Source organism: Hemitrygon akajei, chromosome 3 (assembly GCF_048418815.1).
Source record: "Hemitrygon akajei chromosome 3, sHemAka1.3, whole genome shotgun sequence".
Lineage (NCBI taxonomy): Eukaryota > Metazoa > Chordata > Chondrichthyes > Myliobatiformes > Dasyatidae > Hemitrygon > Hemitrygon akajei.
In genome coordinates, this window is record NC_133126.1 from 173,661,955 (window position 1) to 173,675,246 (window position 13,292).

The 13,292-nt window shown below is 39.1% G+C and overlaps 1 protein-coding gene across 25 annotated transcripts in view; it reads right to left on the reverse strand.

The window, feature by feature from the left end:
- Positions 1–13,292, reverse strand: part of LOC140725642 (disks large homolog 1) — a 472,837-nt gene that overhangs the window by 167,670 nt on the left and 291,875 nt on the right. For all 25 annotated transcript variants that reach the window (XM_073041383.1, XM_073041368.1, XM_073041380.1 and 22 more), the window contains 3 exons: positions 10,158–10,208; positions 4,117–4,241; positions 856–1,025 (listed from right to left, as the gene is read on the reverse strand). In XM_073041383.1, coding sequence (XP_072897484.1) covers positions 856–1,025; positions 4,117–4,241; positions 10,158–10,208 — 346 coding nt within the window. The remainder of the gene's footprint in view (positions 1–855; positions 1,026–4,116; positions 4,242–10,157; positions 10,209–13,292) is intronic.

Sequence of the window (13,292 nt, forward strand, 5' to 3'; positions counted from 1 at the left end):
CCATCAGCACAAGGCTCAGTGGCCAGTTGTCTCCTGGCTTATCCATGCTGCCCTTCTTAAACAATTCCTTTGTTTCCTTCCCTATCTTCCCTGAACACATTTCATCTATGTATAGCACTTTCCCAGTGGTACCCTATTTTAAAGCCCATCAGCATTCCGAATCTGAACTTGCCTGCCTTGACGCCTCAGTCTAGGCTCACCTGATACTGCGTACTTCCTACAATAGCACATTCAATCCCCTCAGTACTTTGTGCACTTTATTCTCTGGTGGTACCAATCAAAATTGATAGATCCAAGCCTGCAATCTACACTTATTTTTTTGTATAGAGATATGAAGGGATACTTGAAAAGGAAAAATGAATGACACTGTTGTACGGATTTTCCATTATCGAAGTGAATGGCCTTCTTTTATTCATGTTCCCAATCTCCTTTGAATTCTCAGTCTGAGTTTATTACGGCAACCTTGTAACGTGTCATCAGTCACCTTGCATTTCATGTTTTACACAAAATGTCTTGAATACTTGAACAATATCTTCCCTGAATCTTTACATTTTGAGGACACAAACCTGGACTCTCCAACCAACACAGATGTATTAAGCTGATTATCTGTTGTTAAATTGTCAGAACACCTCATCAGAATTGTACGATGCATTTACTCACATCACAGATTCCTCATCTGTGAGAATCTACTGTGCACTGCTGTAACTCTGCAGATTCATAGATATATTTGGGAAATTACTTCAGAGGAAAAGGGGAAAATGAACTAGAGCTAATTGATGAACAACAATAACAGATGCAGATAGCAAAAAATTAATTTAACGGCTTTTTACATTTCCTTTTATATGTATAACCTACCTTTTGGCCCTTTAACTAGTTTTATCTCTAAGATTTTCTCTGTGACTGGTTTCCTTCTCCGCACGTATAATCGTACAATCGATCCAGCCTCTTTTAAAGCTTCTACCGCTTTGCTGTGTGTTACTTCCCTTACGTCTACATCATTTACTCGAAGGATGCAATCATTCACCCTAGAATTAAAAAGACAGACACTGAAACAAGCTGCAAGCTAGAAAGAATTTAAAGATGGTTGTGAATAAAACTTTAACAACTGGTTAATCTTGCAAGATGATTCCTGACAGAAAGAAATAGTGAAGAACTAAATAATGAAAGGGAAAGAAGAGAGGAGGACAATTAATAGGTGTGGTTGAAAATGAAAAGAAGAAACGAGGAATACTGAATTATCATGGAGAAATTCAGCATTGTGACTAAATTTTCTGTCATAAAGCACCCACTGACAGATAAGCAATTACTGGAAGTTTAGAATAATTCACAAGGATTTTTCTGGGGATGCATTTTAGCTAATTGTGAACTTTTCTATACTCCAATAGCATGTCTTGTATAGAAGGCTCATTGGTATATAAGCCAATAAGAGTACATTAACCTGACTGGGGAAACAAGTTCCGAGAATAAATTTGTCTTTGCCAGCAGCACAAACTGGGCTGCTTACACATAATGTGTTTTGTTTTAATACCATGCTGATTTTCTTTGTCCATCAATAAGGATCAATATCAATCATGAAGCATAGATGGACGGACAAGTCATTGGAAGTGGAAAGGCAAGCGGGGAAGTCTTTAATAAGGCTTTTGCAAAAAAAAAGTATAAAAGAGGCTGAAATTCAATAAAGACTGGTCTGACTTCAACTACAGTGTTACGTCCAGTTTATGTCACTTCAATATCGGGGGAATATGAATGCATTAGGGCATATATGTCAAACTCAAGGCCCGCGGTGGAATTATCTTTGGCCTGCGAGATAATATCTAATTACTATTAAAGCTGGCCCCAGTAATCGAAGCGCCTATGGCGTATGATATGGCTAATGCTGAGTTTATTCAGGTACCAGGTTTTCAGGGTTTTTAGTGTTTATTCGGCAGTCTTGCTCGACAGTCTTCTTCATAAGAAACGGAATTTGTAAAGTGAAACACTTTGTAGTTATAGCAGAGACTGAGACACATGAGAGCAGGCTGAAAAAACGGAGGCAACGAAAGCTGCGTTCGCACGCGTCCGACTGATTCGGCCCGCATGAAGCTGCATTTTGCTCAATCCGGCCCGTGACCTAAAATGAGTTTGACACCCCTGCATTAGGGAATCCAAGCAAAGGTGGAAGGGAGATAGCTGGTATAAAAAGGTAGAGAATAATGGCTATTTTTCCCTCTCTTTCAGTCCACATGAAGGTTCTCAACCTGAATTATCAACTGTCCATTTACTATACCTCCATAGATCCTGCCTGCCCAGCTGATTTCCTCCATTGTTTTGTGTTGCTTCAGATTCCATCATCTGCTTTCTCTTGTCTCAAACATTCTGCATTTAGCTTTGTCATATTGTCACACAGAATTTTGGAATCATTGTTCGTCCTTACACTGCCATTAAAGTTCAAACTTTAATGGGAATAAATAACAAAATGAGAATGCTATTCTTTTGGTAAAAGTAGTCAGTTCCATCTTTAACGTGTCAAATATGAAACAGCACAGTTGAAAAGGTGCACGAATTAAACAGCTTGATCGTTTATAAACTAACTCCTATGTGTCCAAGCAGTGCATGAAACAATGAGAATATATTGAATACTGATATTTGTCATTCATGTTCATTTACACTGGATTATGCTATATATCATCCAAATTCTGTGTTTGATCTTGTGATGGAAACGTTTCAAACTGTTACAATAACATTGAGCTGTGAAATTCAGCTGTGTGATCTTAGAGAAAATACATGAAAATCTTCTAACATGGAACAGAAAATGTGAGATGAAATTGGGGCGTCCTCCTGAATTCAAGGGGTGACTTCTATACCTAGTCAAAAACCCTAGAGACTGGGAGATGAACGATTTCAATTGCATTGGTGTTTATAAAATATTGTCATAGATTTAATCAAACAGGAAGGAGTCCGGAGGGGAGGGGAGAATTTAAGCAGGAAGCTTACAGGGACTGCTCGTGCCATTTATCTTCTGCAATTGGCTCTCTTTTGTATTTAATACATTTTTAATGTCTTCAATTAGATTATCCGTCAATTTGCTATTCTGAAAAGGAGCAGAAACTGCCCTCATCATTTAAATCATTAAAGTGTGCTATAATTCTGATGAGTGCAGATGCTGGAATCTGGAAAAACTCAGCAGGATTTGTGGAAAGGAAGAAATTGTTAGTGTTTCAGATCAAGACCTTGCATCAGGCACCTCTGATGCAGTGTTTCCACCCAACATGTCGAAAGTCCCTTCCCTTTCATAGATCCTGCTTGACTCGCCGAGCTGTGACTGCAGACTGCGTAGTTCCAGTGACTCCCTTCTGCACTGATAGCAGGAATATCTGACCTGACAAGCGATGCTCAAAGCTGGACGCTATGCAGCAAACGAGTTCTGATAAAAACTCCACACAACTAAACCTCAACTTCCGCACCCTAATATTCCTATTCATGTTAAAAGAGAATTTTATTCTGTAGCAACACCAAAGAGAATGGTGTTCCCACTGGTGCTGTTCAGATTGGTCAGACCGCAGGCAATTTTATACACACAGACATGATAAATAATGCAATACAAAATACAACATTCTTCAGCCAAGGTAACTCTTTTGTCCAACAGAAGCCGCACATAATATATAGACAGTGTTTACTCATTTCTCAGACTAAATTGGACCCCAAGATGAAATGTGATTGCGAAGGCTGTTTTCAAATTCACAGCCTGCAAAAATTAATTCTCTATGCTGTAATACAGAAGTCTTCTGAATGCTCCTAATAATAAGCTTTTTTTTTAATTTGAAAAAGGATCATTAGAATTGAAGTGAGGAAATACATCTGTGCACTCTTTATTAACAATGCAACTCCTGTTGTTGAAATTGTTCACTTGTTCAATTATGCTCTTGTATTAATTATGAATTCTGGTGGGTACATTTACTGTTACAATCATTAATATTTCAAGTTTTTAAGTCTGCTATAAGGCATGAAGGCTACATCTCACCAACAGCTGGGGAATCTGGTGATAAGATTTTCGGATACCCATAATGCAACCTCAAGAATACACTTGACTGAATGAATGTTCGCTTTGCAAACAGCCATGCGCCCAATGAGACTTACCGCAGTCTTCCGTCCTGTGCAGCTGCACCTCCTGCAATGATTTTTGTAATGAATATACTTGGATCATCACCAATATGTGGATTATCGGTGCCACCTGCAATGCTGAATCCGAGGCCAGAATTTCCCTGAACAAGAGCAAGCACAGAAAATAGAGGATAAAAATTGTGTGCCTGACACATAGGACAAAACTACACCACAAGACGCAGGCGCAGAATTAGGCCATTCAGCCCAGTCTGCTCTGCTATTTCATATGGCTGATATATTACTGTTCTGAACATCATCCTACTGCCTTCACCTTTGTAACCTTTGATGCCATTAATAATCAAGAACCTTTCAACCTCCACTTTTAATATATCCAATGACTTGGCCTCCACAGACCTCTGTGGCAATGAATTCCACAGATTCACAATCCTCTGGTTAAAGAAATTCCTCCTCATTTCTGTTCTAAAGGGATGTTCTTCTATTTTGAGGCTGTGCCCTTTGGTCCTAGACTCCTCCACTGCAGGAAACATTTTCTCCACAACAACTCTATCCTGGCCTTTCAATAGTCGATAAGTTTCAATGAGATCCTCCCCTCATTCTTTTAAACCTCAGCAAATACAGACCACAAAACTAGTCAGTGAAGGTTTCACTGACTTTCACTGACTAGTTTTAATAATTTTTTTTTTAAATGTTGCAAGTATTAAGCAGCTGAAGCAGCAGCTGTGGATAGTGAAACTGCTAAGATTTCAGACCAAATGATCTTCTAAACATCTAGTCAATGTGTGGTTCCAATGAAAGGTCTTCAATTAAAATCAAAATTCTCTCTCCACAAAGCATGTTATGCTATTTGTTGACTGGTTTATAATTTTGGTAAAGGAGGTTGTTATGTTTTATAACTTCAAAACATTAAAATAATTCAAATGAAACATGGGAGTTCAAGAAGATAACTCCCATTACTTAAATATTAAATACACTACAGAGGCAAACTACAGCATTGACCAAGGTGGAGTACACTTGTTCTGAATCAGAATATAATGCATTACCAACATTCGTAGAGTTGCAGATAGTGTAAAGGACTATCAAGGAATACAGCAGGATTTTGATGACTTACAGAAACGGGCAGAGAAGTGGCAGATAGTTTAATCCGGGAAAGTTGAAGTGTTGAACTTTGGGAAATAAAATGAAAAGGAAAAGCTATACATTTAATGGTAAGGAGGTACACAGCGTTCTTGGGGTCCAAGTCCATAGTTCACTGTAAGTGGCTTCGCAAGTGGATAAGGTGGCAAAGGTCGTGTATGGCGTTCTTGTCTTCATTAGTAGGGGTGTTGGGTACACGAGTAAGGAAATTATGCTGCAGCTATATAAAACCTTAGTCAGGCCATGCTTGTATTGCTTGCAGTTCCTTTCGTCTCATTATAGAAAAGATGTGGAAGCTTTGGAGAAGGTGCTGAAGGGGTTTGCAAGATGCTGCCTAGATTAACTGGTATGAAATAAGGCTAGACAAACTTCTCCCTAGAGCGTCGGGGTTGAAGAGAGACCTAAAAAAAGGCTTTTAAAATGATGTGAGGCATAGATATGTTACAGTCAGAATCTTTTCCCCACAGAAGAACTATCAAACACCAGAGGACATGCTTTCAAGGACAGAGGGGGAAAGTTTAAAGACAACATGTGGAGCACACAGAGATATGTACACAGAACAGGTTACCAGGGGCAGTAGTGGAAACCGACAATTTGGTGAAGTTTAATTGGCTTTTACATAGAGATATGAAGGGAATGGAGGGATATAGATGATATACAGGAGAAGGACATTCAGTATAAATTAGCATCAAAATTGGCACAACATCGGGGGTCAAATGGTCTATCAAGAGCTATACTGTTCTATGTTGTATATAATTAGGCTTTCCCCTCTAATAGAAAAGGTAGTTAGTTCTGCATTAGAGGTCATGCCACAGTTAATTACACTGTTACATTCAGCAGCAGTGAACAAATGCCCCATGTCTGAATCCAAATATATGACATAAAACTGCAAATAAGTTATTCTGAGGTGTCAATAAAAAGTATTAATTCAGACCAATGAAATGACTATTTATTTTGAAGCTGGCCATAAGCAAACATTATTATTAATCCAAAGTGAAAATAAAAATTTTGTCACAAAATGGCTCATTTCATATTCATCTCAAATGCCAAATGGTCTACGTTCAATTACGTGGGATTATAGAAGGCAACGCACATTCTGTGTTGCGTGTTAAAAAAAATATTCTCTTCAGTAGACAAGTCCATTGGAAACAGTAAGTTTATTACATTTTCCATGAGTCAGGAATGGCAGAGACTGCCACTAGATAGGTATCTTATGGATAGGGGAATCAAGGGATCAGCCATGATCTCAGAATGGTGGTGCAGGCTCGAAGGGCCAAATGGTCTACTTCTGCACCTATTGTCTATTGTCTAGAGTTTGCTTGGCCAAAATCTAGTTCATGATTCTGCCAACATTCTAATGCAACATCAAGGATAAAGAATTCATTTAAATTCCGGGTCCTGACCGGATATTCCCCAGGACCTTGAGGGAAGTTTGTGTAGAGATAGCAGGAGCTCTGACGGAGATCTTTCAGATGTCATTAGAAACAGGGATTGTGCCGGAGGATTGGCGTATTGCTCATGTGGTTCCATTGTTTAAAAAGGGTTCTAGAAGTAAGCCTGGCAATTATAGACCTGTCAGTTTGACATCAGTGGTGGGTAAATTAATGGAAAGTATTCTTAGAGATAGTATTTATAATTATCTGGATAGACAGGATCTGATTAGGAGTAGCCAGCATGGATTTGTGCGTGGAAGGTCATGTTTGACAAACCTTATTGAATTTTTTGAAGTAGTTACGAGGAATGTTGACGAGGGTAAGGCAGTGGATGTAGTCTATATGGACTTCAGCAAGGCCTTTGACAAAGTTCCACATGGAAGGTTAGTTAAGAAGGTTCAGTCGTTAGGTATTAGTGCTGGAGTAATAAAATGGATTCAACAGTGGCTAGATGGGAGATGCCAGAGAGTAGTGGTGGATAATTGTTTATCGGGATGGAGGCCGGTGACTAGCGGGGTGCCTCAGGGATCTGTTTTGGGCCCAATGTTGTTTGTAATATACATAAATGATCTGGATGATGGGGTGGTAAATTGGATTAGTAAGTATGCTGATGATACTAAGGTAGGAGGTGTTGTGGATAATGAGGTGGGTTTTCAAAGCTTGCAGGGAGATTTATGCCGGTTAGAAGAATGGGCTGAACGTTGGCAGATGGAGTTTAATGCTGAGAAGTGTGAGGTTCTACATTTTGGCAGGAATAATCCAAATAGAACATACAGGGTAAATGGTAGGGCATTGAGGAATGCAGTGGAACAGAGAGATCTAGGAATAACAGTGCATAGTTCCCTGAAGGTGGAGTCTCATGTAGATAGGGTGGTGAAGAAGGCTTTTGGAACGCTGGCCTTTATAAATCAGAGCATTGAGTACAGAAGTTGGGATGTAATGTTAAAATTGTACAAGGCATTGGTAAGGCCAAATTTGGAATATTGTGTACAGTTCTGGTCACCGAATTATAGGAAAGATATCAATAAATTAGAGAGAGTGCAGAGACGATTTACTAGGATGTTACCAGGGTTTCAGCACTTAAGTTACAGAGAAAGGTTGAACAAGTTAGGTCTCTATTCATTGGAGCGTAGAAGGTTGAGGGGGGATTTGATCGAGGTATTTAAAATGTTGAGAGGGATAGATAGAGTTGACGTAAATAGGCTGTTTCCATTGAGAGTAGGGGAGATTCAAACGAGAGGACATGATTTGAGAGTTAGGGGGCAAAAGTTTAAGGGAAACACGAGGGGGTATTTCTTTACTCAGAGAGTGATAGCTGTGTGGAATGAGCTTCCTGTAGAAGTAGTAGAGGCCAGATCAGTTGTGTCATTTAAGGTAAAATTGGATAGGTATATGGATAGGAAAGGAGTGGAGGGTTATGGGCTGAGTGCGGGTAGGTGGGACTAGGTGAGATTAAGAGTTCGGCACGGACTAGGAGGGCCGGAATGGCCTGTTTCCGTGCTGTGATTGTTATATGGTTATATGGTTATGGTTAAAATCATAAACTTACTAGTTACATAAAGTACTTTGTAAACCAAATCAAGATTTATTTGTATCTGATAATAAACAGCTCTACACAGCAAGCTCCATACCAAAGCCAACATTTGAATCATTGTTGTGGTAATTTTGGAATTGTTTGAATTTGCCCACTGGAATAATGGGTGATTAGTTTTGTTAAATGTTTCTTGAGAAGCTCTACCATTCCTGTCTTGAACATCCATGTAATTATTGCCAATCCATTATGCTAATTCACTGAACTACTTTTCATGGGGAGAAGACTAATACCGCAAACTCCCTCAGCTATTTTTATATACTTGAATTGAGAACAATAGATCAGTGAAAAGTATCTGCATAAAATTCAGCTTCTCTGTGATTAATCTTATGCACAGTGAAACATTTTTCCATGAAATAAACAGGTGTTTGACAGTTTGATGGGAATATTTAGCAGATTTATAGTTAGAAGTGGCTTAAAGTAACAGCTTGGATAAAGACAAGCACTTTGGTTCAAATCCTACAATAAATCAGCAAGGATCTCCTTCCCCAAAAATACAGAATGAGATGTTTCATACTTAAATAACTCTTGCTGAGGCAATTTACTTGACTACAAGTTGACTGGATATTTGATAGAAATGACGATGTACAAACTGATATGGAACTGCCAGAGTGGAGAATTAGGAATGCATTTTTGTTTTGCCAAAACAGTTAAAAATAAATAATTAATGATGATTGATGAACAAAAGCATCAACAGGGCCTTTCTACAAGGGCACAATTGAGAGCATCCTGACTGGCTGCATCACTGCCTGGTATGGGAACTGTACCTCCCTCAATCGCAGGACTCTGCAGAGAGTGGTGCGAACAGCCCAGCACATCTGCAGGTGTGAACTTCCCATGATTCAGGACAATTGCAAAGATAGGTGTGTAAAAAGGGCCCGAAGGATCATTAGGGACCCGAGATACCCCAACCACAATTTATTCCAGCTGCTACTACCATCCGGGAAATGGTATCGCCAGGACCAACAGGCTCTGGGACAGCTTCTTCCACTAGGCCATCAGACTGATTAACTCATACTGATATGAGTGTATTTCTATGTTACATTGACTGTTCTATTTATCATAAATTACTATGATTGCACTTGTAGACGGAGACGTAACATAAAGATTTTTACTCCTTATGTATGTGAAGGATGTAAGAAATAAAGTCAATTCAATTTACAAGTCTGGAAAAAGGACAGGTGAATAAGCATCTCATATGAAATTAATTTTTCAAGAAAGAATAATATGTGAATGTGTCACAGTAGGGAAATAGGGTTTCAAAACACCTTAAATAACATAATAAATATCATCTGTACATTTTCATGACAACTTTTCTTGTTAGGAAAACAGGAAGGGGCTGTTTAGTCTATTATATAAGCAAAGCTGTTGAAAGATTTTCTGGTAATTACAGAACGATTCTAGAAGCTCAAAGTAGTATCAGTTACTAATCCCTTGGTGCAAAATTCACATATCAGTTAGACAAAACAAAACAAAATTCTGCAATCAATCTGTTAACCAAACTCAAAGCTGCATTAGAAAATTGAATCTCCTGTTGCATAAATCAAACTTATCGAGTAAATAACTGGTTTAATGAAATATTACATCACATACCAGCAGATGTTATATGTTTCAAATTTTGTTCTCAAATTCTAAATAGTTTAAAACTATGATGATACCAACCTTACTCCAAATTGTAAGTAAACTAGTAATTACTGTGCCCTTAATGCTCACATGAATAACTGTTCAGCTACGGCACATCATGCTAAGAGTTACCAGTGGAAGCTTGCTTCAAAATGTGTTTGAATTAGATTATCAAAGAAAAAGAAATACATTTCAGAGGCCCAAATTCAGTGAATTTTAATGAAAACTCCTGACACGTGAAAATATCCAATTATGAAAGGTAATACAGCTCTTACCCTTTCCAGCGTGATTTCCTCATATTCATAGTCTGTATCGGTACCATTGACCTGCAAAAGTCCCAAAGACACAAGTAAATTGTGAAGTCAGGTAAAACAGTTACGTCATATTAAGAAAAGCTTAAAAGGCTTCACATTACACTGTGATGGGTCAGAACTGTCATCATGGTTTTGGTAACTTGATTGCTTCATATGGCAAACACTTTGTAGTCATAAAATGAACTTTTGAACTGGACAGCACTTTCAATCTAGGGATTTTATATCTTCAGTATTTTAAATTGAAGATAATAAATATGACAAACATATTGCTTAACCCTGCGCAATTCCCATACATACAGTACACCGTACTGCAGACATTCATGATCCACGAATCTGAAAGCATACTCACACTGATTCTACCTAATTAAAGTCACAATTGCAATTTTTTCCATAGTGCAAATATATTAGATTTTATGCCATTAAAAAAGGAATCAGTAAAGTGACGAATTGCATTGTGGCTTTATTACATTTAATGTAGCAGAAAAGACATTAGTACATTAACATAGTTAGAAGTTTAGTAAGTGCATTTGATATCGCACAACTTCAATTGCTGTTAACCAGCTGCAAACTGGAAAAGCTAAATTCATTAGGGTGTAGATATTGAAACTTGGAGACAACACAATTGGCTGAGGGATAAACCAAACCTGAAGCGGTCCATAAAACTAGAAAGTGTGAAATCTAAGTAAATGAGGAACGATTAATGAAGGAGAAATGGATGTGCCAAAACACAGAGTGTCTTTCCTGAAACTGACTGGAAACTGGTGTAAATATTTATAGAACAGGGAAGCAACAGTGATACATAGGCAGCAGAGAGAGTAGCAAGCGAACTACTTTATTGTAGACATGGGGGACATTGGCTACATCCTCAATGGATTTGAAAAGTTACCAGAATAACGGGCGGTGCTAGCACGGTTAAGGATTGGCTTCTAAAAGACAGGAACAGTAGCATCCTACCCAACTCTGTCTTTATCGCCAATGTTACTTGGTGGTTAAATGTAAGGCGGTATAATTGTTAGGTCAGATGAGGATGAGATGAGATTTGATCAAGGTGTTGATCAAGGGTGGCATAGGAGTGTAGTGGTTAGCACAATGCTTTACAGTACCAGCGAACCAGGTTCAATTCCGGCCGCTGCCTGTAAGGAGTTTGTATATTCTCCCCGTGACCGCACGGGTTTCCTCCGGGGGCTCTGGTTTCCACCCACAGGCCAAAGATGTACCGGTTGGTAAGTTAAGTGGTCATCTAGGGTTAAATTGGGGGATTGCTGGGCCGCGAGGCTCAAAGGACCTGTTCCATGCTGCATCTCGATAAATAAATATAATGAGCCTAGACAAGACCAGAAACAGCTTTTTCCCTTAGATGAATAAAAATGGCATGGTATTAATTGAATCAGTTGAACAGTTAGAAAAAGAGTAAGGGAAAATATGCCCCAAGCAGAAAATAATTGGGATCTAGAACTCATTGCCTGAAGCCCTACAAGGCAAAAAGCATCATCGTATTTAAAAACTGTTTGGATGTGCAGTTAAAACATTTTTATTGTCATTGTTCCAGACCTACTGAATGGATAGCTCTTTTTTGACTAGCACAAACAAGAAAGGCCAAGTGGCCTTTGGTCCTCCAGTTTCTATGATTCATTCAATTATTTTAAGCATTCCCCAAGATGTAAACACAACTTTGCAGAATATTTACACAAATGAAATGCTTTGGCAGGTCATAAAAATGATAACTCAACACATGACATGAGGGAAGTGCTCAGTGCCATATGCTGTCGTTTGAACTGACAGCAAAATCGACTGAAGGCAGAGGCTTTCACTCAGATCGATGGGAAAAGTGAATACAAGGTTGTTTAAATATACTGCACATTTGTAGGGAGACAAACCGGTCTCTTGCCTGGTGTCTCATTGTGGAATGGGATAAAGCATGCAAGTTAAATAGTGGAAGTGAAAAAAGGTGCAACTAGTTAAATTGATATTGACATCAATCATGCACGTGCAGAGTGAATCCTACAGTTAGGAAAGAAACAGACTCTTTTGCCCAACCAGTCTGTCCTAACTATCTATTGACCATTTTCATACTAATCCCAACTATATGCTCCCTATACTCCTGTTAACACTCCCTCTCCCCCAGACTCTGCCATTCACTTGCACAGTACAGGCCATTTACAGACGCCAGTAAGCCTGCACATCCATGGTCTGAGAAAGGAAACCGGAATCTTGAGGAAACACATGTAGTCACATGGAGAATGTGCAGACAGGGCCCGAGTTTAGCATTGAACTCAGGTTGCTGGGGCTGGGAGCTTCAGCCACATCTCTGTACATCTCCTCAGGAATGTATGACGTCGACAGAACTAAAACCATCCTACTTGCTAGCCTCAGAGTTATAATCATACAACTCTCACGTGTTTCCAAGTTTCAAGAACAATATGGGGAACCAAAGTAAGAATTAAAAATAAAATATATATTTGAAACAGTCACTTTGGGGCAGAGTGGAAATAACATTGCCTTCTTGCTGACAATCTACACGGGTGCATCTCAAGTATGCATGCTTAGCCCATTGCTCTACTCTCTCTGCATCCACTATTGTGTGGTCAGGCACAGTTCAAACACCATCTATAAATTTGCCATTGACACAACTATGGCTGGCAGAATTTCAGATGGTGAAGAGAATCCATAAAGGAACGAGATAGGCTGAGTTGTGTCGAAACAACATCCTTGCACTCAACATCAGTAAGACCAAGGAGCTGATGGTGGACTTCAGAAAGGGTAAGACAAGGGAATACACACCAGTCCTCATCGAGGGATCAGAAGTGGAAAGAATGAACGGTTTCAAGTTCCTGGGTGTCAACCCCTCTGAGGATCAATTGTGGGTGAATAATTGTAATCATTGATGCAAAGGAGGGACGGCAGCAGCTATATTTTATTGAGAGCTTGAGGACATTTGGTATGTCACCAAGGCTCTCACAAATTTCAGCAGATATACTGTGGAAAGCATTCCAATTGGTTGCATCATTGTCTGGTGTAAAGGGGCCACTGTTCAAAATTAGAAAAAGCTGCAGAAAGTTGCAAACTCAGTCAGCTCCATTGTGGGCACGAGCCTCC